Source organism: Myotis yumanensis, unplaced genomic scaffold (genome assembly GCF_028538775.1).
Source record: "Myotis yumanensis isolate MYYU_CA2020_CCGP unplaced genomic scaffold, mMyoYum1.0.hap1 SCAF_10, whole genome shotgun sequence".
NCBI classification, from domain to species: Eukaryota; Metazoa; Chordata; class Mammalia; order Chiroptera; family Vespertilionidae; genus Myotis; species Myotis yumanensis.
The window spans coordinates 82,443,913-82,469,773 of record NW_027223761.1 but is presented as its reverse complement, the minus strand read 5'-3'; the positions used below and the strand labels follow the sequence as shown (position 1 = coordinate 82,469,773).

The following is a 25,861-nucleotide window of genomic DNA, read 5'->3' as shown; positions in this document are numbered from 1 at the left end:
AGGTTATCTCTGAGCTGCCACAGAAGTCTGTCCCGGGGCATTAAGATGGGCACTCAGGTGGGCACTCAGGTGGGCACTCAGGTGGGCACTCGGATGGGCATTCAGAATGGCACTCGGATGGGCACTCGGAAGGGAACTCGGATGGGCACTCGGATGGGCACTCGGATGGGAACTCGGATGGGCACTCGGATGGGCACTCAGATGGGCACTCGGATGGGCACTCAGATGGGCATTCAGATGGGCACTCGGATGGGCACTCGGATGGGCACTCTGATGGGCATTCAGATGGGCACTCGGATGGGCACTCGGATGGGCACTCGGATTTTCACTCTGATGGGCACTCTGATGGGCATTCAGATGGGCACTCGGATGGGCATTCGGATGGTCACTCTGATGGGCACTCGGATGGGCATTCAGAATGGCACTCAGATGGGCACTCAGATGGGCACTCGGATGGGCACTCGGATGGGCACTCTGATGGGCACTCAGATGGGCATTCAGAATGGCACTCGGATGGGCACTCGGATGGTCACTCTGATGGGCACTCGGATGGGCACTCGGATGGGCACTCAGATGGGAACTCGGATGGGCACTCGGATGGGCACTCGGATGGTCACTCTGATGGGCATTCAGATGGGCACTCGGATGGGCACTCGGATGGGCACTCGGATGGGCATTCAGATGGGCATTCAGATGGGCACTCGGAGTGCCCAGGCCCGGCCCCCGCGGTTCCAGGCAGCAGAGAACCACCCGCCGCGTGGGGGGTCGTGCGCAGGTGCGGCGCGGTCCCGGGAGAGCCCTTCCCGCCTCTCGGAACCGCCATCTCACGCGTTTCCGCCGCCACCTGCGCTGCGCCACTTCCGGTGTCACCTGCGCTGTCACGGGCGGTAAACAAGGTGCGCCGCGCGGACGGGAGACGGTCGGGATGCAGCCGCGGGGAGCCGCTCCAGGCCGCGTCCCGCTCGCGCTGCTGGGCGTCCTGCTCCTCCGGGGTGAGCTGGGGGCGGGGGCGCGCGGGGGGCGTCCTCTCCTTTGGGGTGAGTTGGGGGGGGGGACGGGAGACGGGGGGCGTCCTCTCCTCCGGGGTGAGTGGGGGGCGGGGGGGCGTCCTGCTCCTCCGGGGTGAGCTGGGGGCGGGGGCGCGCGGGGGGCGTCCTCTCCTTTGGGGTGAGTGGGGGGGGGGGACGGGGAACGGGGGGCGTCCTCTCCTCCGGGGTGAGCGGGGAGCGCGGGGCGGGGGGCGGGGGGCGTCCTGCTTCTGCGGGGTGAGCGGGGGGGGGGGGGCGGGGGGGGCGTTCTCTCCTTGGGGTGAGCGCGCCGAGCTGGGGGCCGGGGGCGGGTCGGGTTCCGCGAGGGGGTCTCGGGGGCAGGAATGAAGGGGGCGTGGGGGGATGCTCTCTCCCTGCGATCACCACCCCCTCGGCTGGTCCGCACCTTGGGGAGCCCGGGACTGACCCGCTGGCCGGGCCGCGTGGGCTCGGGAGGCCCGGGTTAGGGCACACCGCGGTCTGGTGCGGGTTTCGGGGGCTCGGCTAGGCTGCGGGTTTGCGGGCTCTGTTAGGATTAGGCAGGGACAGTCCTAGTGTTCAGGAGCTTGTCCCAGGATTTTGGGGAAGAAAAACATGACCTGGTAACTTTATTTTTGGGAGGCGATTATCAGAGCCTAGGAAACAAAACTTTTGTTAGTTACAGGAAAGACGTGCTGTGATTTGGTTTTGTTGAAAAAGATTTAGCATTTTAATAGCTCATTTTTCTAAATACAAGAAAGGGCACATCGATTCTGTTAGAAGTTTAATGTATAGTATTAACTGATATCAGAAGTACAGTATCCACACTGTGACTTAATCTTAAAATTTGGGTAAGTTTTGCTTTCACGCAGTTCCCAAATTGCAGAAATTTCAATCCAGCTTAATTGTCTAATTTTACGTTGCAATTATTTGTTGGATTTTTGAAAATATGTCTGTGTGTATCTTTCTGGGAAATCCTGTTACTAGAGCTAGCAGGAGAGTGACTCGTTACCATGGTAACATTTCCCTATGGGTCATGGGAACTTCTGAAGGGGACCTTTAGCATGAAGACTTAAGGTGTGCTAAATCTCAGCACGGAAGGCGGGGAAGTTTTTATTTGTTTGATGAGTAATATTCCTGCTGCCAGCCACTCCCTGATCCCTCCCAGCTGCCGCTGTCATTACAAGTGACCAGTTTTTCAGCTAAATTATTTTGCAACAGAATACTTAGGTTGACCTGTCACTCCTCATAATCCCAGACCCCTCCCACAGTAAGGTTCAAATATTGTCACATTGAGGAAAAAAAGTAGAAATGGTGGGTGGGTTCTTAAACTTGACGTCATTTCACATGTAGTCTGCATCAAATCTGGCAGACCAAATAAGTCAAACATTAAAAGTTGATTTTATGATCTGAGTACTTTATGAATTGATTTATCTTTTGTCTTTTAAATATAAGTTGTTTTTAAAAAAATATATATTTTTATTGATTTCAGAGAGGAAGGGGGAGGGAGAGAGAGAGAGAAACATCAATGATGAGAGAGAATCACTGACCGCTGCCACCTGGGTGCCCCACACTGGGGATCAAGCCCACAACCTGGAGATGTGCCCTGACCAGGAATCGAACCATGACCTCCTGTTTCATAGGTGGATGCTCAACCACTGCCAGCTGGGTTATAAATAACTTTTTTTTTTTTTTAGATATAATTCACATGCCATACAATGTGTTCATTTAAAGTGTACAAGTTGGTGGCTTCTAGTGTATTCACAGAGATGTACAGTCATTAGCACAGTCAATTTGGCATCATCTTCATCGCCCCGAAGAGAAATCCCATATCCACGAACAGTCGCTCCCCATCCCCCCTTCCCCTCGCTCCTGGCATACGTCAGTCTACTTTCCATTGCTATGGATTTTCGTTTCTGGACATTTCAGGTAAATGAAATCCTGTAATATGTGGATTTGTGAGTGTAGGCGTGTGTGACTAGCTTCCTTCAACGAGTGTGTTTTCAAGGTTCAGCCTTTAAAAACAATCTTTTGAATCTGTTAGGTGATACCTTTGTTTCATACCATGTTTATTTGTCTTTACTCTTCGAAGATAGGACCCATTAATTTATTAGCGTACTTGAATTCTCCCTAAGTTATAATGTGGTCCCGCTGTATCAGTTGTCTGAGTACTATAAACTGATTAGGCACCTCAGGTTCTTACACTTATCTCTTTTTCATTTATTTATTTTATTTTATTTTTTTTTACAGAGAGGAAGGGAGAGGGATAGAGAGTTAGAAACATCGATCAGCTGCCTCCTGCACACTCCCCACTGGGTATGTGCCCACAACCAAGGTACATGCCCTTGACCGGAATCGAACCTGGGACCCTTGAGTCCACAGGCCAAACCGGTTAGTCTTTTTCATTTAAATGGGCAGTTTTATGAATCAAAGGCTGACAAATTTATATTTTGGAAAACTGGGAGTACAAAATTGGGAGTTTGGTCATTTAAAAAATTTCTTCCATGTCTAAAATTACTTATGTTTGAGAGAGAGAGACATCAATTTGTTGTTCCATGTATTTATGCATTCGTTGGTTGATTTTTATATGTTCCCTGACTGGGATTGAACCTGCAACCTCGGTGTATGGGGACAACGCTCTAACCAACTGAGGTACCTGGCCAGGACAAAATTAAATCTGAAAAGAAGCATGAAAGTTACTTAGAGATAGGGAATGAGGATTCCAGACATACAGAGGAACACAAACAAGACATGGAAGCATTAAATAACTCGCCAAGCAAATGTTCTGAAACATATTTTTACTGGGTTAACTCAAAGCACAAATGTGGTCAGACATCCCTGTGGTCAGGAGCCGGTATGCACATGTCGTCCTAACAGCCTTCGGAGACTTCACCTTTGTATCTTGAAATTAGCCATGTGGGAATATTTTAACACAGAAATTGTCAAACCCTACATATTTGAATTTTTAAAATTTTTTTTATGGATTTCAGAAAGGAAGGGAGGGGGTGGTGAGAGAAACATCAATGATGAGAGAGTATCATTGATCAGCTGCCTCCTGCACGCCCCTCACTGGGGACCTAGCCTGCAACCCGGCATGTGCCTGACTGGGAATCGAACCGGGACCTCCTGGTTCATAGGTCAACACTCAACCGCCGAGCCATGCTGGCCGGGCTTGAATTTTTTTTCTTGTAGCTGTTTACCAGCACACCTCTGGATGAAGTGATTGTTTTAATCCCATCTGGTCCTGCCCCCACCTCCCAGGCTGGGGTAGGGTCAGTTGCTAGTTATACCTCATTTGCTCCGCTCACCTGATCCATTCACTTCCCCGCTCTGCTCTCTCCTCCCTGGAAGGCTGACCCTTCAGAGCACCAGCCGGGCTCTCTGCCGTTGGCTTCCACGTAGGTCTGGTCACTGGGTGGCACTGGCAGGAGGTTGGAGGGCAGGAGGTGAAAGACATCAGGGTGTTTCTTCCCTGCTCCCTCCTTGCCGTGGTGCCCTGGCCTGTGTGGCCGAGGCCCTCCATGGCTGCAGCCCCTAGTAGGTGGCCGTAACGCCATCTCTACCAGGCTCTGGTAACACCATTTTCTTCCTTTGTTCCTTCAGGCTTGGGTGGCCAAGGGCTGTGCCTTTGTCGGCTTTCTTGACCTTTTGAAAAGTCCCTTTGAAAAGTGGCCCATATGCTTTTCAAAATCTCAGCATTTATATGCCTCCTGTGTCCTGCCTGGGTCCTGTCCGCCCGAGGCATCTTCCCCAGGGCTACACGGGAAAGGGTGGGTATCCAGAGCAAGTCTGTGTATTGTCAGGAAAGGAGAGGAGGGGAAAGGATCGAACTCACAACCAAGTTCATTCCATTCCACTTGAGGTCCTGCCGTGGCGGTACTCAGGGGTAGGCCCAGTCACACGTGGGCACCCAGAGGCCAGTCGTGGCTAGCGATACAGGTTGGGGAATTATTGGCCAGTTGGCAGTTGTTGCATCTATAAAAGTGGGCAGGATTATCCAGGAAAATGTGTTGTGTGAAGAACCATGGGCTCAGGGTGGAGCTCTAAGGAACACCAGTATTAAGGGGTGGGCAGGAAAGGAAGAGCCTTAGAAAGAGATTTTATAAAAACGATCAGAGATGGAGAAGTGTATGTGTGTGTGTGTGTGTAACACAATCAGTGTGGAGAGTTGGTTGGAGGGAGACTAAAGAGATTCTGGTTGTAACTCTAATCCACATTCTTTGCTCTAAACCAAGGTTGGCAACCTTTTGTAAAGGACCAGAGAATAAATATTTTAGGCTTTGTGGTCTTTTGCAGTTAACTGCTCAGTTCTGCCGGAGCAGCACTAGAGCGCCCGGAGACAGTACAGCAGTGAGCCAGTGTGATGTCTTTTTGTGGATGTTGTGGGCTGACTTGGCCCATGAGCCATAGTTTGCTGACCCCGCCCTCAACCAGCTACCTGCTTGACATTATCCCTCACATATATCCAAGGCACCTTAAGCTTCTCTGACATAAAACTCGTTTTCTTTCTTTCCAAGCTTGGTACTTTTCTAGTCTTCCCTGAGTGCGTCAGCGAATGGCAATCCCACGTCAGTAACCTGAGAGCGTCCTTGACACCTCTCTCTCTCTAGCATCCACATCGGATCTGTCACCAGTTCTGGCTGATTTTACTTCGAAGGTATCGTCTTCCCCTCCATGCCCATGGCCACCAACGTAGTTCCAGCTCCCTGGTCCTCACTGGACTATCGCAGTGGCCTCCTAAGTCATCTTCTCTTTCCTCTTGGCTCCTCCTCATTGTCTTCCCTAGAGCATTCTTACAAATGCAGACCTTGTCATGTCTCTTATCGCTCATTTCCCATGGCTTCCCCTTACTCTAAGAATAAGGGCTCAATTTCTAAGATCCTACATGATCTGGTTCCTGCTTACCTCCTAGCCTCACCTCATCTCTCTCTGTCTCTCTCTCTGTCTCTCTCTGTCTTTCTCTGTCTCTCTCCCCCTCTCCCCACTTTGGGTTAAGGCCATACTGCCTGCATTTCAGTTCCCCCATGCTGTGCCTTCTGCCTGGAACACCCTCCCTCTCTCACTTTATTGCCCTTCAGGACTCATCTCAAAAGTAGCCTTTTCAGGGATGCCTGCTTAGCCGCTCCCTGCTCCCCTACCACACAGGTGGGTTTTCATAGCCACTCTCTTGTCTTTTCTTCATAGTACTTACCGAAGTTTGTCATTATGATTTGATTAATGTATTGAATTTCTGTATTTTAAGTTCCAAACCTGGGTGTGTATTTATTTTGCTCACATTTAATTCCTTGCTGAGAAAGTGGCACAAAACAGATGCTCAATAAATATATGTTTGAAGGTTGAGCGAATGAATGAGAGAATTTGTCCTGGGAGCTTGGGATAGAGAAAGTCAAGTAGTCGCTGCTGCGGAGACAGCCAGTAAAATCGGGAGAGAAAATTCCGTGTGTTTTGCAGTTGTCAGACCCGATGCCCTTTGCCAGAAGTGGTAGGGGGTCCGGCTTGGGCTTTCAGGTTCCGGAAGTGGATGGGATGGGAGGAAAGGGAGATGGCGGTGTAGACCCGGGCTTAGGAAGGAAAGAGAGCAGTAGTTGATAACGATAGTATTGCAGGGCAAGGAAAGGTGATTGTTGTTCTGTTCGTTGCTATTTATTGGTTCGCTTGTGTTTCAAGGTGAGAGACTGTGTGCTCAGAGGCTGAGGGAGGGAGCGCCTCCGCCAATGGGAGGCTGGAGGCGGTGGAGAGGGCTTTCTGCTGGAGCAGGGCTGCAGGGAGACGCAGGGCTGCAGGGAGACGCAGGGCTGCAGGGAGACGCAGGGCTGCAGGGAGACGCAGGGCTGCAGGGAGACGCAGGGCTGCAGGGAGACGCAGGGCTGCGCAGAGGAGCTGGCTTTGCAGAGGAAAAGGAGGTGGGAAGCAAGGATGGTTGCAGATGTGGGGAGGTGAGCAGCTGGGCCCTTTTCATGGCCTTAAGTTTCCTGAAGAAGAGGAGACATTGTCTTCTGAGAGGGAGGGATTTATGGGCACAGAGGGTGAGAGAGAAGGCAGTTTGAAGAGTCAGACAGAGGAGCTGGCCAGGGCTGGTTAGAGGGCCCCCGGCTTCATCCAGGGCTCCGCTGGGGGTGGATTCAGGAGTTTCTGCGGTGACTGTCTGTGCGGTGGTGGGAGTTCCTCCCTCTGCACACCAGCCACAGGCCCAGGAGCGCCCCGGCCACAGGCCCAGGAGCGCACCAGCCACAGGCCCAGGAGCGCATCAGCCACAGGCCCAGGAGCGCACCAGCCACAGGCCCAGGAGCGCCCCGGCCACAGGCCCAGGAGCGCACCAGCCACAGGCCCAGGAGCGCACCAGCCACAGGCCCAGGAGCGCATCAGCCACAGGCCCAGGAGCGCATCAGCCACAGGCCCAGGAGCACCCCGGCCACAGGCCCAGGAGCGCATCAGCCACAGGCCCAGGAGCGCACCAGCCACAGGCCCAGGAGCGCATCAGCCACAGGCCCAGGAGCACCCCGGCCACAGGCCCAGGAGCGCATCAGCCACCGGCCCAGGAGCGCATCAGCCACAGGCCCAGGAGCGCACCAGCCACAGGCCCAGGAGTGCACCGGCCACAGGCCCAGGAACGCATCAGCCACAGGCCCAGGAGCGCATCAGCCACAGGCCCAGGAGCGCACCAGCCACAGGCCCAGGAACGCATCAGCCACAGGCCCAGGAGTGCACCGGCCACAGGCCCAGGAGCGCCCCGGCCACAGGCCCAGGAGTGCACCGGCCACAGGCCCAGGAGCGCCCCGGCCACAGGCCCAGGAGCGCACCAGCCACAGGCCCAGGAGCGCACCGGCCACAGGCCCAGGAGCGCCCCGGCCACAGGCCCAGGAGTGCACTGGCCACAGGCCCAGGAGCGCCCCGGCCACAGGCCCAGGAGCGCATCAGCCACAGGCCCAGGAGCGCCCCGGCCACAGGCCCAGGAGCGCACCAGCCACAGGCCCAGGAGCGCACCAGCCACAGGCCCAGGAGCGCATCAGCCACAGGCCCAGGAGCGCCCCGGCCACAGGCCCAGGAGCGCCCCGGCCACAGGCCCAGGAGCGCATCAGCCACAGGCCCAGGAGCGCCCCGGCCACAGGCCCAGGAGCGCATCAGCCACAGGCCCAGGAGCGCCCCGGCCACAGGCCCAGGAGCGCATCAGCCACAGGCCCAGGAGCGCAGGGGTTGAGAATGTTGGAAACACTGTAAACGGTGTTTCGCCCCAGAAGAAACCGTCTTTTGAAACAGTTTAACCAGCGGTGTATGCTCTCGAGGAGCATTGTGTACTCGATGCAGTGAGAACATTCAGAAATGCAGGGAGCTGCATTCGGCCTTCGGGCGGGAGTCAAAGGGGGCAGCTGCTCGACTGGGTTTTGAAGGCCTGTGACCTTGGTGTGATGGGGGCAGCCCAGGCAGCACTCGTAGGGGTGGGGAGATCCTTCCGGACAAAGGCAAGGCACACAGTGTGAATGGAGAACAGTACATGTAGGAAATGGCAGGATGTTCAGGGCCAGGAAAGGGGTGGGTGGGGGTGGGTGGTGGGGTGGAGAAGCAAAGGTTTGAGTCAGGGTGTCGCTCTTTGGATTTTATTCTACAGCCCGATAGAGAATTCTTGGAGGGTTTTGAATGCCTGTGACGTTTATTTTAATGATAATAACCTCCATGGAAAGCTTCTATTTCAGGTGCTGTGTTGCGCGTTTTGTGGTTATTATTTGATCTCATTGCCTCCTCCCCGCGATCCGGTGAAGTAGGTCTTGTTATTCCCCTTTGCCAACAGAGGAAATAGGCTTGAGCAGATTAGGTGACTGTGATCCAGGTCTTACAGCTAAAAGTGGCTGGGCTAGAAATCGAAGCCCCAATCTGTCTAGTTCTAAACCCACACGTTAAAATGCTACATTTATGCTTTAGAAGAAAGGACTGGGGTCCGGGAGAGCGTAGTTTACCCATCCATTCCCACCTGGCATTTTCTCAGCTGCTTCTTGAGTGATTCAAGGTGGCTCAAGGGTGAGGCCCCCGGAGAGAGCTGGGCGGAGGGATGGAGGCCTTCCAGGCAGCACTGCATCCCAGAGGCATCGACGGGGGCGCCTGGCCGCAGAGAGGACACTGTGGGCGAACCAGAAGTCACTGTCATCCTCACTGTCATCGTGGGGCGGGTCAGGTCTTAGCAGAGCTGTGAGCAGCCCTGGTGTCCTCCCTCCAGAGGAATGTGAACGGACTGGATTGTCTGGAGAGGAGCAGGAAGAAGGGCTTGAGGCAGCGGAAGGGCAGGCCTGGCTGGGACGCCTGCCTGGGGCCGCCTGTCTGGGAGCGTGGGCAGGACTGAGGAGGCTCTGATGGAGCGTGGCGCACTCGCTCTGGGTGGGTTGGGCTTCTCCGGCTGTACGTGTCTTAACTCATGTATTCCTCCCGAGCTGCTGGGAGACGTGCTGTGATCATCCCCACAGAGCGAGGAACTGAAGCAGGAAAGTAACTTGCTAAGGGCACGGCCGGCGAGCGATGGGCCGGGATGCGCCCGGCTGCTGCCTGGGGAGCTTGGCTTTGGGGTCATGTGTGGCTGCTGCCTTCAGCCTCCTGCTCTGTGAGCCCAGAGCCTGGGCCATTGCCTAGAGAAGGAGCAAGAAACAGCCCCAGCGGCTGCTTTCCTCAAAGCCGGCGCCCACGTGGGAGACAGAGTTCCGCTCACTGTTCTCCGAGGCAGAGGGGATCGGTCAGAAGAAAGGGCCGACTCTTGTGGGGGGTGGAGCTTCAGAGCTGGATATGTGAGGTGGTTTTGGAAAGAGTAAGTCTCTAGAGAATTTAAAAATGATATCTTATTTTTACTTTAAAAATATATATTTTTATTGATGTCAGAGAGGAAGAGAGAGGGAGAGGGAAAGAAACATCAATGATGAGAGAGAACAATCCATCGGCTGCCTCCTGCATGCCCCCTACGGGGGATCGAGCCCACAACCGGCATGTGTCCTGACTGAGAATCGAACTGTGGCTCCTGGTTTATCAGACACATCAGTTGCCTCTCCCACTTGCCCCAATGGGGGCTGGGGAACCTACAACTGAGGTACCTGAGGAATCGAACCCATGACCCTTCGGTCTGCAGGCTGACACTCTAACCACTGGGCAACTGGCCAGGGCTTTTATTTTTACACTAGGGGCCCAGTGCATGCATTTGTGTATCTTGAAAGGAACTGTGGGCCACAGTGGGCACAGGGGCAGGTCTTGACCCATCCTCTGTGCCCCGCCCGGCCCCTCCTGCCATGGCCCCTGGTCCCCTGTCTGCCGGCACCCCCATTGCTGCTACTCCCATGTGCTAATGGCGGCGGCGGCCCCGCTCACACCCACTGACAGCCGGAGCGATGGGGGCTGGTACCAGCAGCAGGTGCGAGTGGGGCCGGCGCCGTCAGTGGGTGCGAGTGGCAGCTGCTGCCCCGATCACCCCTCAGGAGCAGGGGGAGGTGGAGGAGCCCTCAGAGACAATCTGGGCCAGCGGCTGCCGCTTCCACCTGCTGACGGCACCAAGCGATTGGGACTGGCACTGGGTGCCAGCAGTGGGTGTGAGTGGCGGCTCCGGCACGGACTGCGGGTGTGAGCAGGGCCGGCTGCGGGTATAAGCGGGGCCATCACTGGCAGCGGGTGCAAGAGGTGGCTGCCAGTCCTGATTGCCCCTCAGGAGCAGGGGGAGGTGGAGAAGCCCTAAGGGGCGACTGGGGCCAGCAGCTGCTGCTTGCACCCGCAGACAGTGCCGAGTGATCAGGGCCGGCACCGGGTGCTGGCAGCAGGTGTGAGTGGGGCTGGCGCTGGCAGCAGGTGCGAGCATTGGGCAGAACTGTAGCACATGGGAGCAAAGAATTTTCAGTAACCACCAGAGGCTCGCCCCAATGACAGTGACCGGCGCCCCGCCTTGGTCTGGCGCCCCCACTCACCTGCTCCACCACCCCGTCGCAGCTGATGCCTGCCATGTGGTGTGCTCTGCTGCCTGCTGCTGACGCCAGCCATATTCCACGCGCACCCCCTGGTGGTCATCACACGTCATAGCGACCAGTTGTTCGGTGGTTCTGCTGTTCGATCTATTTGCATATTAGGGTTTTATGTACGGTAGGTCCTTGGGTTACGTCAGAGATCCGTTCCTATGGTGCGATGTGACGCAATTTTCGCAGTAAGTCAGAACCCACCTACATAAGCACCTACGTCACTCACATGGAGCACATACACAGCGGTAATGAAGAGAAACAGTAAAAAAAATTTAAAAGAAAGATAACAATTCCTGACCTTTACTTGTGGTAAATAAATAAAAAAAAACATAAAGCACATATGTACATATGTTGAAATGATGCAACTTTTTTTTTTTATAAACTAGTGGCCTGGTGCATGAAATTCTTGCATGGAGTGGTGGGGGGTGTCCCTCAGCCTGGCTTGCACCCTCTCCAATCTGGGACCCCTCAGGGGATGTCCGACTGCCAGTTTAGGCCCGATCCCTGTGGCAGTAAGACATCCCTCTCGCAATCCGGGACCGCTGGCTCCTAATTGCTCACCTGCCTGCCTGCCTGATCACCCCTAACCACTCTGCTTGTCGGCCTGCTCGCCCCCAACTGCCCTTCCTGCCGGCCTGAATGGACCCTACTGCCCCCCATTGCTGGCTTGCTCACCCCCAACTACCCCCACCCCCGGCCGGCCTGCTCTCCTCCAATTGCCCTCCCCTTCTGGCCTGATTGCCCCTAACCGCCTCTGCCTCGGCCCCTCCACCATGGCTTTGTCTGGAAGGTCTCCCGGTTTAATTAGCATATTTCCCTTTTATTAGTTTAGGTGGGAGCTGGCGATGTAACCATGAAACGACGTACGTTGAGTCCGACGTAACCCGAGGACTGCCTGTAGATAGATAGATTTTAGAATGCATTAGGTTGTTTTGTTTCCCTCCCCCTAGTTTACTTTTAAATTTTTCTTTTCTTTAATATATTTTATTGATTTCAGAGAGGAAGAGAAAGGGAGAGAGATAGAAACATCAATGATGAGAGAGAATCGTTGATTGGCTGCCTCCTGCAGGCCCCCCACTGGGAATCTAGCCTGCAACCCAAGCTTGTGACCTTGACCAGAGTCGAACACGGGACCCTTCAGCCTGCAGGCCGACACTCTATCCACTGAGCCAAACCGGCTAGGGTGCCCTGGTTTACTTTTAGTGGATGTGTGAGTCATTAACCAGCTTTAAGACCGAAAAACCAAAACAGAGCTAGATAGAACCTTAGGGCAGTTTTATATGATTTTTTGAAAAACAAACAAACAAAACACACATACACACACAAACCAAAAAATAAAGTCCTGCTTTTTTTTTCCCTATTCGCACTGTGCCGGTGGTTGAGGCAGTGGCAGCTGCAGGTTGCAGCCACGCTGTCCTGGGGGAAGTCCCTCAGACCACAATAGCGACATGTTCCTGGAGGAGTGTGAGGGGCGTGGGTGGTGGTGCCGCTTGGCGTGCTGTGGGCTGACCCACTTGTTCGCACCAGTCCAGCCACGCATCTGTGTTTGGGAAAACCCACTTTTACAGTTTCACCCGGCATTCCTCCTACGACTTCATACTGTAAAACGACAAAAACACTGCCGTGATGGATGCGGATGTCCGCCTGGTCCCCCGGGCTGGTACGGGGAGGTGTTCGTTGCGATGGTGTTTATGAGAGCCTGAAAAACGATAAGTAGCACGTTTATATCGTTCAGTCATCTCTATATTCCAAATGAACACATTCCCAATGTCTGGCTTGCTTTGATCAGGTGTTCACACGGTCCTCACCTTGGAGATTAAAGTGGATGCACATGTCCGGGGTTACGTTGGAGAGAAGATCAAGTTGAAATGCATTTTCAAGTCGACTTCGTCTGTCACTGACAAGCTCACCATAGACTGGACCTACCGCCCCCCCAGCAGCAGCCGCACAGAGTCAGTAAGTGTGTGGCAAACAGCTGTCCTCGCGTCTCCTGTGCTCCGCAGCCGGGGACCCTTTCACCCCGAGTCCAGGCGCCCCTCCGCCGTCCGTCTCAGACTGGAGGATGTGCGTCACCTGCCCGACCGTCACTGGGTCACGTGAGGCTGTTCATTCTTCGCTGCAAGAGTTGCAAATAAGCGACAGGAAAAAGCTTGTCCGAAGTTCAGAGGACATGTGGCTGGACATGCTCCCTCTTGGTGGTTTCTGTTGGCCTGGCTTCGTAGCTTCGTTTTCAGGTTCCGTGTGCTCAGTGGTCCTGCAGGACCGGTGGGGAGAAAGGTTCTCTGGGTCCCAGCGCAGGCATCCCTCTCTCCCAGCTGCTCACGTCCTGCCGCCCAGGTGGCCTCAGTGGGCGTGTCTGCTCTGGACCTGTGCTCTGTGGATTCGCTGGCGGCGCCCGTAGTGTAAACCCCAGCACTGATTTAGGTGGTTCCTTTGATGACTGACAGATGCTGTCGGTGACAGATGGTCTGTTAATAGTAGAAGCAGTATCCTTGTGTCACATAGAGACTGCATTTATGGTTCAGATCCCATGTGGAGGTCTAATTAAAAAGCCCTTTCTCTTGCCCTGGCTGGTTTGGCTCTGTGGATAGAGGGTCGGTCCTTGGACTGAAGGGTCCCAGGTTCGATTCCGGTCAAGGGCACGTACCTCGGTTAAAGACTCCTCCTGGCCTGGGCCCTAGTCGGGGCATGTGCAGGAGGCAACCAATGGACGAGTCTCTCTCACAACGATGTTATTCTCCGTCTTTTCCTCTCTTTTCCACTCTCTCTATAAAAGATCAATGGAAAAATATCCTCGGGTGAGGATTAACAACAGCAACAAGCAAACAAAACCCCCTTGTTATGTCTCCAGCAGCACCCTCAGCCCAGGGTAGCTGCGGTCAGGAATGTGGGTGTCAGCTGTGTATAGGACTGTAGTATTGGAAGTCCCTTTAATCTGCTTTCCTTCATTGGGAAAACTTTCCGATTGATTTTAACGTGTAGCTTTGCATTTCGTGTTAGGAGTCCTTGTTGAATGCCAGGAAGCTTGGGGTTAGGCCGGGGGCTCTGGTGAAGGAAACCAGGCTGTATTCATGGTCCTTTTTTTCTTTGAACTTAAAATAGTTCACTTTATTTTGAGTGGTTGGAAACTGTGGCTGGCCTTGTTTCGCTCTGCCCCCGTGGCCAAAAGTAGGACAGAAGAAGCAAGGGGGATTTTCTTGGGTCAGAAACCTCAGATGCAAACAGCAAGGGTTCTTGTGTGGCGCTTCCTGTGAGCTGGTCAGGAAGCCCGTTCACCAGCTCGGAGTTCCTGGGCCTTTAAAGGCACATGAAGTGATGCTGCAGTTACGTCCTGGCAGACTAACCAGGATTTGCACCTCTACTGAACTTGGAATTCGAGGTCACATCCATCTCTAAGTGCACAGCAGGCCTTGTTTGGTCAGTAGGGAGTTTCAGACCCTTTCTTTTATGTTGATGCTGATCATCAGCAGTAGGTATTCTTTTTCTTTTTTAATCCTCACCCAAGGATATTTTCCCAGAAAGTGTAAGAGAGAGGGAAGGACAGAGAGAAATATTGAAACACATTGATTGGTTGCCTCCTGCATGATTGGTTGCCTCCTGCATGCGCTCTGACCAGGGCCTGGGCCGGGGAGGAGCCTGCAACCGAGATTTGTGACCTTGACTGGAATAGAGCCCGGGACCCTTTGATCCGCAGGCCGACGTTCTATCCACTGGGCCACACGGGCCAGGGCAGCAGTAGGCGTTCTCTGTGTCCCTTTGTGGAACACAGAGCACGCATGTTGTTATTTATTAATGCCTGTGTTTCCCACCAGACTGCAGACTCCATGAGAGCAGGGCCCGTGCTTCTGTGGCTCCCATTATCTCCTTTGGCATAGCACACAGTGGGTGTGCAGTACGTAGTTGTTGGATGAATGCATGAACAAGGGACCCATAAGTGATTCAGCATCTTCTCTGGGAAGTTGCTCTTCACAATTGGGCAGTGGTTCCGAAGTGGGGAGGTGCCAAGTAAGCAGAGAAAGGGGACAGCTAGCCCCCGCCTGAGACGATCGTGTGGTGTCGCAGGAGCTGCCGGGCCACCAGCAGGTGTACGTAGGTGCTTTGCTAGGAAGCGTCCAGTCACCCTCCTGAGGCAGCGGTGTTGTAATTCAGCACATGCCTTACTTCCCTCTGCCCTTGGCCACAAGTGGGACTGAGTGCTGATCATGCATCAGCCAGGCTTTTGTTAATTGCCAAGATAGGTAACTTGAGGGAGGCTTGGTTATATCATATCCTCCTGGTGATTTTGAAAATATACAGAAATCCCCCTTTTTCACTTACTGGCCATATGCCTTTGAGAACTCACTTAGTTTTTTGTTCTGGACCTTGTTTTCCTTTCTATAAATTTGGAAGAATTATACTTGCCCCAAATGTAGTTGTTATGAGGCTCAAATGGGCAAATGCATAGGAGTCATTTGTAAACCCTACAGTGTTAGACGAAGACTAGAGGTCTGGTGCACGAATTTGTGCATGGGTGGGGCCCAGCCTGCCCGCCCAGATCGGGCAGATGGGGCTGGGCTGGCAGGGGGGAGGGGTCTCCGGCGGTTGGCCGGCCCCACCCCCTGGTCGAACTCCCAGTTGAGGGGACAATTTGCATATTAGCCTTTTATTATATAGGATTAGATGCTACTTTGGAAAAGGGTTTCTCGACTTTGGCACTGCTGCCGTTCTGAGCTGGAGGACCTTTTGTGGTGGAGGCTCTTCTGTGCATCATAGGATTTTATTTTATTTTTGTTTTTAAATCTATTTTTTATTGATGTCAGACAGGAAGGGAGAGGGAGAAAGAGATAGAAACATCCATGATGAGATCGGCTGCCTCCTGCACGCCCCACACTGGGGATCGAGCCTGCAATTCAGGCATGTGTCCTGACTGGGAATTGAACTGTGACCTCCTGGTTCATAGGTCAATGCTCAGTCACTGAGCCACGCCGGCCAGGCCATCGTAGGATTTTAGTAAGATCCTGCCCTCCATCCACTGGATGGCAGCAGCACTCCCCCTGTTGCGACAAGCAAAACTGTCTCCAGACATTGCCGTGGCCTCGGAGGCGAGACCGCCCGCCCTTTGAGAGCTCCTGCTTCAGGACTTGAGGGAGACGTAGAAGAGGCTCCAGGGTGCGGGGGAAGCCTTCCGTCAGGCCTGCCTCTGTTTCCTTGGCCTCTGTGAACCTACGGGATGGAGGCAAACCAAGAATAAAACAGTGCGCAATGGAGAAGACCTCTGACACACCTTATTTTACTTGAGATCTCTAAGCTTTCCCTTGCGTTTCCGTCGTTGCATTTTTCGAATTAACTGTTTCTCTCCTGTGCTGCTTTCTTAGATTTTCCACTACCAGTCCTTCCAGTACCCCAGCACCGCAGGCACGTTTCGCGACCGGATCTCCTGGGTCGGAGACGTGTACAAAGGGGACGCGTCCATAAGCATAAGCAACCCCACCACCAGGGACAACGGGACCTTCAGCTGCGCCGTGAAGAACCCCCCAGACGTGCACCATAACATTCCCGCAACGGAGCTCACCGTCACAGAGAGGGGTGAGCCCACCGCCCTGAGGGGCTCACAGTCAGAGAGGGGTGAGCCCACCGCCCTGAGGGGCTCACAGTCAGAGAGGGGTGAGCCCACCGCCCTGAGGGGCTCACAGTCAGAGAGGGGTGAGCCTCCTCCAGCCCCTGAGGGGCTCACAGTCAGAGAGGGGTGAGCCTCCTCCAGCCCCTGAGGGGCTCACAGTCAGAGAGGGGTGAGCCTCCTCCAGCCCCTGAGGGTGTGGGGCTGCGCTCTGGGGAGAGACCATGACAGCGGAGCCACCTGTCTTAAGCCAGTTGAGTTGTCCATTAGGATGCACTTTTTAATCTTTATTCTGCAAACCGACGTTGTTCTTTTTCCTTCTTTTGTGAATCCTCACCCGAGGATATTTTCCCATTGACTTTCAGAGAGAGTGGAAAGGAGGGAGGGAGAGACAGAGAAAGAGAGACATCGATGTGAGAGAGACGCATCAGAGAGATGCATCGATTGGTTGCCTCCCCCAGGTGCCCTGACTGGGGCCGGGAATCGAGCCTGCAGCCGAGGCATGAGCCCTTGAACAGAATCGAACCTGGGACCTTGCAGTCCTCGGGCCGATGCTGTATCCACTGAGCCACACTGCCTAGGGCCAAACTGAAGTCTTTCTTCAGATATTGCCATAGTCTCTCCATTTCTCTTTGTTGTTTTAGACTCCAGGTGACCAGGGGTCTTGTGAACAATGTGTGACAAATCCTTGAGTAAACGGAGGATGGTTATCTCTGTGAAGCAGAAGTCATCTGGTTTCCCTAATGTGTTCTCATCCTCAGTGATGAGACATGTGCTTGCCTGGGTCCTGAAGAGGCCCCCCTGTCCCGTGGTCCCCCCACCCCGTGGTGGAGGGTCCCCCCGCCCCATGGTGGAGGGCCCCCCCGCCCCGTGATGGAGGGCCCCCCCGCCCCGTGATGGAGGGCCCCCCCCGCCCCGTGGTGGAGGGTCCCCCCGCCCCGTGGTGGAGGGTCCCCCCGCCCCGTGGTGGAGGGTCCCCCCGCCCCGTGGTGGAGGGTCCCCCGCCCCGTGGTGGAGGGCCCCCCCCGCCCCGTGGTGGAGGGCCCCCCCCGCCCCGTGGTGGAGGGCCCCCCCGCCCCGTGGTGGAGGGTCCCCCGCCCCGTGGTGGAGGGTCCCCCCGCCCCGTGGTGGAGGGCCCCCCCCGCCCCGTGGTGGAGGGTCCCCTTGCCCCGTGGTGGAGGGTCCCCCTGCCCCGTGGTGGAGGGTCCCCCCGCCCCGTGGTGGAGGCAGCGCCTTTGTGCTGTGAAGACCAGCAGTTGCCTTTCAGTGACAGGAGAACAGGCTGAGGACTCCCTTTTTATCTGCCTCACTTCCCGGGGACAAGTGGCATCCCAGCCCTTGGTTGGATTTGAACCGAAGGCTTAGAGATACTGGACTATATGATTTTTTTAAAGACAATCACCCATACATTTCAAAGACCTGAGCACCTTCCTCCTGGTGGTGGGAGCAGAAGGGACACAGTGTCTCTGGAAGACAGCTGGCAGTGTGAATCGGGTGTCTTAATGGTGCGCACTCTTCCATCTAGAATTCTGTTTAAAAAGTTCCCTTAAAGAAATAGAGCTCAACATGAAGGTTTATGTACAAGGATGATCATCATAACGTCATTCATAACTTCAGAGAATGGGGGTGACTTGAATGTTCAGGACTCGAGGACTGAGTCCATAAACTACACAGGGCGATAGAATACTACGCAGCCATTAAAAAGGTCTCGCCTGGCGGTGTGGCTCAGCAGTTGAACGTCGACCCAGAAGCCAAGAGGGCACCAGTTCGATTCCCGGTCAGGGCGCATGCCCCGGTTGTGGGCTTGGTCCCCAGTGCAGGAGGCAGCCGATTGACGATGTTTGTCTCTATTTCTATCTCTCTCCCTTCCTCTATCTCTAAAAGCCAATAAAAAATGTTTTTACAAAAGGTCAGATCTGGAAGGAACCTTTACTGACATATAAGGTACTTGTGCAGTGAGTAACTAGGGGTTGGGAATGATACGTAAAATACGACTCACACTTTTAAAAACACACACTGGCCTCCCTATTGCAAACCCTAGTCACGTGTCTTAGGAAGCAGATGGGACGGGTAGATGACAAAGCGTTACTCCAGGGCAGTGATGGCGAACCTCTGACACGCGTGTCAGAGGTGACACGGGAACTCATTTTTTTGGTTGATTTTTCTTTGTTAAATGGCACTTAGATATATAAAATAAATATTAAAAATATAAATCTTTGTTTTACTATGGTTGCAAATATCAAAAAATTTCTATATGTGACACAGCACCAGAGTTAAGTTAGGGTTTTTCAAAATGCTGACATGCGAGCTCAAAAGGTTCGCCATCACTGCTCTAGGTAGTAGGATTCCGGGTAAGCTTTTACCCGTTTTGCGTGTTTAGTTCTTACCTTTCTGTCTGTTGAATCTATTCCTTTTGTTACGAGAAAAGTGTGAGTGCAAAAGTGAGACCCATCTCATGTCAAAGGAACATGTCTGCAGGGCCTCCTCTGCTTGCTCCTCCCGCAGGCTTCGGCACCATGCTGTCCTCCGTGGCTCTCCTCTCCATCCTCGTCTTCGTCCCCTCGGCGGTGGTGGTGGCTCTGCTGCTGGTGAGAATGGTGAGGAAGTCTGCGGGGCTGAGGAAGAGGAGCAAGTCCGGCTACAAGAAGTCGTCCATCGAGGTTTCAGATGAGTAAGTGCAGCCGGAGCCCCGAGCGGTGAACCCTAACCCTCTCAGATCCCTGCCTTGTGGACGGTGCCAGGCCCCTGCATCCTTGCTTTTCTTACTCCCAGCTAAGCTTAGTTCTGCTGGTGAAATGTCCTTTTTTTTTCTTTTTAATATATTTTTTATTGTTGATAGTATTACAGATATCTCCACCCCCCCCCCCCCCCCTTGGGCTATGCATGTAAGTACGTAAGTCCTTGGGTTTGTCTCTTCTCGCCCCACCCACATCGAGCTGTGCCAGTTGTCCCAGGCCTCCTGCTTCGGGTCTTATTTGGTTGGTCAAGTCCTTTGTTCATTAGGTTCCTCAGTGAGACCACGTGATGTTTGTCTTCTCGGTTTGGCTTATGAACTCTTCCCTCGAAGAGGCTAGTTCTGGGGAGCAGTACTGGACGGGACGGGAGGCCGAAAGTGAAGCCTGGGGGCAGATTGGGGGAAAGGTGGGGTGATAGCAGGTACGAGCTTCCTGCTCTGGAAATCGGACGATGGGTCCTTTGGTTCTGAACTTAAATTGTGAAGTAGATGCCTCCTTCCTTCAGAACCAGCAGGATTCCCACAGCCGCTGTGTCCCCGGCCACTTCCCGTGCGTGTGCTCCACGTTCCAGCCACAGCGAGCTTCTGTCTTCTCTCCGCAAGCTGCACTCCGGGCACCCCGTCTCCCGCCACACCCTCCCTCTCCCCTGGGCCCCTCCTCCTTTCCCTCTTTCGCTGGGACGCTCTTCCTCACCCTCCAAGACCCAGTGGCAACGTCCCTTCTCTTGAGTTTTCCTGAGTCTCAGGGAGGGGGAGTCATCCTCTCTGCTCCACGGCGGTTACCTCCACTGTTCAAACCCTGGTGGCCTTGCATGAGAGCGAGCTTCTACGGCTCAGCAGGCCTCTCGCCCCAGGAGGCGGGACACTCCCAGGGGCTGTGCTCTAGCGATGGCCTTGTCCCCCGCCCGGCACGAGGCCTCAGGCATGCCTGGTGCTCGTACATTTCTAAAGGAGTGGCTGTGACCAGCTCCCGTTTATTGAGCACTTACTATGTGCCAGGCACTGTGGTATGTGTTTGATGTGTATTTGTTTTTTATTTACTCCTGACCACTGTGCTTTAAGCCTAGATGTAATATCTGCATTTTATTATTTATTTTTTAAAGCCAATAATTTTTTAAAATACATTTTTAAAATTGTTTTCAGAGAGAAAGGGAGCGAGAGAGATAGAAACATCAATGACGAGAGAGAATCATGTATCGGCTGCCTCCTGAACGCCTCACACTGGGGATGGAGCCCACAACGCAGGCATGTGCCCTGACGGGGAATCAAACCATGACCTTCTAGTTCATAGGTTGACGCTCAACCCCTGAGCCTTGCCGGCCAGGCTAATATCTGCATTTTATAGATGAGGAAACAGTGCCGGAGCTGAAGTCACCTGCCAGGCACCCTGCCGAAGACGGCAGAGCCGGGTCTGACAGCAGAGCTGTGGACCTCAGTGCCTGCTGTGCCGTGCGGAGCCAGTGATGGTTTCGGGGGGGGGGGGGGTGTCCTGTTTTGCAGCACTGACCAAGAGGAGGGCGACTGCATGGCCAGGCTCTGCGTCCGCTGTGCCGAGTGCTTGGTAAGCCACGCCCCTCTTCTGTGCCCTGTTCCTGGGTCACTTCTTGGCTCATTTACGGGGACCCTTTGCCTTCGGTGGCCGCAGAGGGTCGTGCCGGTAGGTCCAGAGCATGGTGGCAACCGAGGTCTGTTCGGGTTCAGGGGACCCCTCAGCTCTAACGGTTGTGTTTTGTCTTCTGTCTCCTGGGCACAGAGTGGTGGCTTTGGACTGGGGTAGGGGCTCCGCCGCGCAGTCTCCGCTGGTGACAGGGGACCTGCTGATGGAGGGTGTCCTCTGCCTTGCGCTCACTCTAGGAGACTTGGACCGGCTGCATCCAGAGCCCGGAATCGAACTTTTCTGCAGACCCTTGGGTTTTTCCTTCATTACATGGCTTTCATTGCATCTTTAAAAAAATATATATTTTTATTGATTTCAGAGAGGAAGGGAGAGGGAGAGAGAGATAGAAACATCCATGATGAGAGAGAATCATTGATTGGCTGCCTCCTGCACGCCCCACACTGGGGATCGAGCCCACAACGCAGGTATGTGCCCTGACCGGGAATCAAACCGTGATGCTTAGCCACTGAACCACACCGGCCGGGCATTGCATCTTTAAAATAATTGCAAATTGTCTGAGGAATCACCTGGCATCTTGCTGTTTCTATAGCTGGACAACTTAGATCTTATTCATCAGCCCGTGGAACTGGTCCTTTTTAAAGAAACATAGATACCATCCAAACATTTTCTGATCTTGCTTTAACTGTTGTGGCTCGCTGAATCAAAGCAGCTGAATTTGATACAAGTCCAATGTCATTTCCTTCAAGAATCGACTAATCTTTCTGGGCTTGAGATACTGAACAAGCAACACCTGACCCCATTTGACCCCTGTGGGTGTACTTTCCCCCCAAGAAACTTCTGATTTCCACAAGAGAGCCATCCTCCTGAATCGACATTGATGGGGCAGTGCGTGTGCACAGACCTCATCTTGTCAGGAAAGCCCGTGTGACACCTCCATCACGTCTGCACGTGACTGCGGACGGTGCAAACGCCGGCTCCTCTCTACTTCCCACCACACGTCAACCCGGAGCCTCTTCTTTTCCTTCCCAAGGAGACCGAGCTCTGCACGGAGGAGGTTCAAGTCCCTCCTCTGGTCTCTGGGGCCTCCCAGTAGCTGTGTCCCCATCAGAGTGAGAGCAGCATTTCCCAGGTGCCGACAGTCTGATGGTTGTAGGTTCTTACTTTCCATCACTTTGAGTATTTCTTGCCCTGGCCTCTGCCTGCATAGTTTTTGTTGAGAAGTCAGCTGACAGTCATATGGGCTCCCTTGCAGGTAATGAACTGCTTTTCTCTTGCTGCTTTTAAGATTCTCTCTTTGTCTTTAACCCTTGGCATTTTAATTATGCTGTGTCTTGGTGTGGGCCTCCTTGGGTTCCTCTTGTTTGGGCCTCTCTGTGCTTCCTGAACTTGTAAGTCTATTTCTTTTACCAGGTTAAGCAACTTTTCTGTCACTATTTTTTCAAATAGGTTTTCAATTTCTTGATCTCTGTCTTCTCCTTCTGGCACCCCCATGATGTTTGTTTCCACTTTTGTTGGTCATTGTTGAAATTACCAGCCATCATTATTACCTAACAGATAAATCAAAAGTAAGGATATAAAAAATAGTAAGACTATCACACCTAGTAGATAAATAATAATACAAGAATAAGCTGTTTTATGTGCTCACCACTGTGAAGCTCCTTTTGCCCACCCCTTTTTCTTCAGAGACATAATGTCATTTCTGTAGCCGTTGTAGGGATTGTAATGACTTGGACATTTGTTTTTAATGAAATAGAATCCATTGGTGGTTTTTGACAGATTGTGAACTGATGTATGTTTTAAAAGGCTCGTTCTGCCGAAACCGGTTTGGCTCAGTGGATGGAGCGTCGGCCTGCGGACTGAAAGGTCCCAAGTTCGATTCCGGTCAAGGGCATGTACCTGGGTTGCGGACACATCCCCAGTGGGAGATGTGTGGGAGGCAGCTGGTCGATGTTTCTCTCTCATCGATGTTTCTAACTCTCTATCTCTCTCCCTTCCTCTCTGTAAAAAATCAATAAAATATATTTAAAAAAAATAAATAAAATAAAAGGCTCGTTCTGGCTTCTGGGTTGAGCCTAGGTGGTAAGGGACCACGAAGGAACCAGCGAGCCCGGTTAGGAGGCTTTAGCAGCAGTGCCAGTGAGAGGAGAGGGTGGGGTTGGTGAGAAGTGACTGTGTTCTGGTTATAGTTTGAAGGTAAAGCCAGCGGCGTTACTGGTGGGTTGCATGTCTGTGTGAAAGAATGAGGAGTCAAGGCCCTGGACTTGAACAAGGAGTAGAACAGAGTTGCTGCTTTCTAGCATGTACAACTCTGAGGGGCAACAGCTCTAGGAGGAAGAGCCAGAGCCTGGTTTGGGTGGATGGCGTTTGAAACACTTGTTAAACACCCAGGGTGAGATGTGGAGTAGCCGTTGGTTCTCTAGGTGTGGAGTTCGGAAGAGAGGTCTAGACCGGTGATACAGGTGTAGGTGTCAATAGCAGACAGAGACTGGGAGAGCTGTTTCCACCCTGGAAATGAGTATAGAGAGAGTGGACACCCAAGGCCTGAGGCCTGGGGTTCTCCAAGGCGGATAGAGTCGGGAGAGGAAGGGGAGTCAGCAAAGGAGGCTGGAAGGACTGTGCACTGAGGTACGGGAGTACCGGGAGAGTGGACTCCGGGGACCCAGTGAAGAGTGTTTGAAAAGGGAAAGAGAACGGGGGTGCCAGTCGCTCTGAGTTGGGTTGAGTGACATGAGCGTTGATTCTTTTTTTTTTTTTTTAAATATATATTTTATTGACTTTTTACAGAGAGGAAGGGAGAGAGACAGAGAGTCAGAAACATCGATGAGAGAGAAACATCGATCAGCTGCCTCTTGCACATCTCCCACTGGGGATGTGCCCGCAACCCAGGTACATGCCCTTGACCGGAATCGAACCCGGGACCCTTCAGTCCGCAGGCCGACGCTCCATCCACTGAGCCAAACCGGTTTCGACGAGCGTTGATTCTTGGATGACCTGGGTTGTGGGGGTGATGGGTGACTTTGGCTAAAGCAGCTTCAGGGAAAAGTGGGGTGAAAGCTGGACCAGCATGTTGCTGGTTACACTGAGTGTACAGTGTTTCATGGGGTTTCCGTGGAGGGAGGCATCGAAATCGGGCACTAGGTGAGGGAGTGGGTGTTGAGAGTTGCTTTCCGTTTAAGATGGGAGAATTGAGAGCACATTTGTATGTGAGAGGAGAGGAAGCGGCAGGAAGGAAAAATAGACTCTGCCCTTGAGAGGTAAGGGCCCTGGAGGACTCCAGGCGCTGGTGCGCCAGTGAAGACATTGGCTTAGATAAGAGCAGGGCAGTATATCCTTCAGCAGAGCTGGGAAGGGCAAGTAGGTGGGCCTAGATGCGGGGGTCGGTAACTATGGTGATGGGAGCTTGCGGAAGTTCACTACCGACTGCTTCTCTGTTCCCATGATGGGAGGAAGCAAGATCATCAGCTGCAAAGAGAGTGAGGAAGCGGTTTTGGAGGTCCGGGAGAGGGGAAGGTATGCGCAGTCATCTAGGAGAACAGGAGAATGAATGGCCTGCAGAGGTGTGGGGTGCTGGGAGCGCCAAACGGCCCGCTTCAGGTTCAAAGCAGTGAGTACAAGTTGGAATACGGGTGCTTAGCTTACCAAGAGCCAGGCAGTGTTTGGTGAGTTACAGACATCGTCTCATGCCGTTTTCGGAGCTGTTCTATGTGGTGTCAGTATTTTTATTATCCCCATTTTACAGATGAGGGAACTGAGGCTTAGAGAAGTTAAAGAGTGCGACTCAAGGTCACCCAGCCAGCAAGGGATTGAAACTCAGAGGGAGCCTGACTCCTGGCCTAAACGCCAGGCCACAGCCCTGCATGTTCTGCAGCCTCTGGGCGCCTTCCTATGAGTGCTGAGGTTTTAAAAAGTATTCACCGAGGAAAAGGGAACGCTTAGGGTTTCAAAGCAGAAATTCGCCATGAGACCATGTAGGTGGGTTGAGCCAGTGCCACCTCATGTTGATGTTGCCCCAAACTGGGTTCCTTTGGGGGGTCCTAATGTGTGGCCATTGGCTAAATTCTGACTCTAATGATACTTCCCGTACTCACACAGCCACTGCCCTTTCCTCTCCAGGACTCAGACTATGAGGACACGTACTGAGGGAAGTTTGCAGAACGTCAGGAGAATCACCGAATCACTGAGAAGTATCGCCCCCGGCACGGAAGCCCTCGGAGGAGTGGAGCCGGCCGGACAGTCGGGACGGAGGTTCTGGAACCCATCAGTAAAGACTTTAGGAACCAGTTACTGATTGGCGATTTCTGTTGTATTTATGAACTGCTCAGAAACTTGCAGAAGAGACTCCTAATGACCCCCTTAGTCACACATCCTCTAATCGAATGAAGGAACCCTTTTCCTGAGGAGAGAGACTTTATTTCGCCGTGCTCTAGATGTATTACACCTTCTCTTTCTTTTTTTGAGGGAGAGCCCTACCTGTTAGCCACACTGCTGATGCCAGAGCCTTTTATTTGGAAGGAGATGGAGCTCGGGGTTCCTGATGTGCTGGCGGACGGGACGCGTTGGGGATAAGCGTTCTCTGGTTTTGCTCCGGGAACATTTTCAGCTGTGAGTGAGCACACGGCCTGCCCTCGCCGCTCAGCGACGCATCGGCAGTTACGTGGGCGACGTGGCGTGGACGGCATCTGCCTCCCTGGTGGTCGGACCAGGAGCCACGCTCTGACCCGGCTCCCCAGCGAAGTAAAGGGACAGGGACGGCGAGGCAGAGGGAGGCCTTCCTTTTGTCCTGCCGGGCGCAGTTTGTCATTTCACTCTCTTACCTCTGGCTTCCTTCTTGACTTTTAAGATCCGAGGCAAGAAAAACCCTTCAGCAGATTCTGCGGGACTGTATAGAGTAATTTTACCGGTTATTTACAATGAAATATTCTTTTAACCCGT

General features: G+C 53.4%; 1 protein-coding gene across 2 annotated transcripts; it reads left to right on the top strand.

Annotated features, from left to right (window-relative positions):
- Window positions 1-876: 876 nt before the first annotated feature.
- Window positions 877-25,861, top strand: MPZL3 (myelin protein zero like 3). 2 transcript variants are annotated; one of them, XM_070426162.1, is made up of 7 exons: window positions 915-992; window positions 12,550-12,641; window positions 12,771-12,937; window positions 16,336-16,546; window positions 19,083-19,248; window positions 20,812-20,872; window positions 25,043-25,861. In XM_070426162.1, the coding sequence occupies exons 2-7, from the start codon at window positions 12,608-12,610 to the stop codon at window positions 25,067-25,069; spliced, it is 666 nt and encodes a 221-aa protein (XP_070282263.1). In that variant the 5' UTR covers window positions 915-992; window positions 12,550-12,607; the 3' UTR covers window positions 25,070-25,861. The 2 variants fall into 2 exon arrangements, with proteins under 2 accessions (XP_070282262.1, XP_070282263.1); XM_070426161.1 differs by lacking the exon at window positions 12,550-12,641 and having other exon boundaries at window positions 877-992.

Bases quoted from the DNA above. Each gene is read 5' to 3' on its own strand.
- MPZL3 (XM_070426161.1), top strand. From the start codon at position 926: ATGCAGCCGCGGGGAGCCGCTCCAGGCCGCGTCCCGCTCGCGCTGCTG. The intron at 19,249-20,811 runs GTAAGTGCAGCC...CCTGTTTTGCAG, and splicing joins TCCATCGAGGTTTCAGATGA to CACTGACCAAGAGGAGGGCG. The intron at 20,873-25,042 runs GTAAGCCACGCC...TTTCCTCTCCAG, and splicing joins TCCGCTGTGCCGAGTGCTTG to GACTCAGACTATGAGGACAC.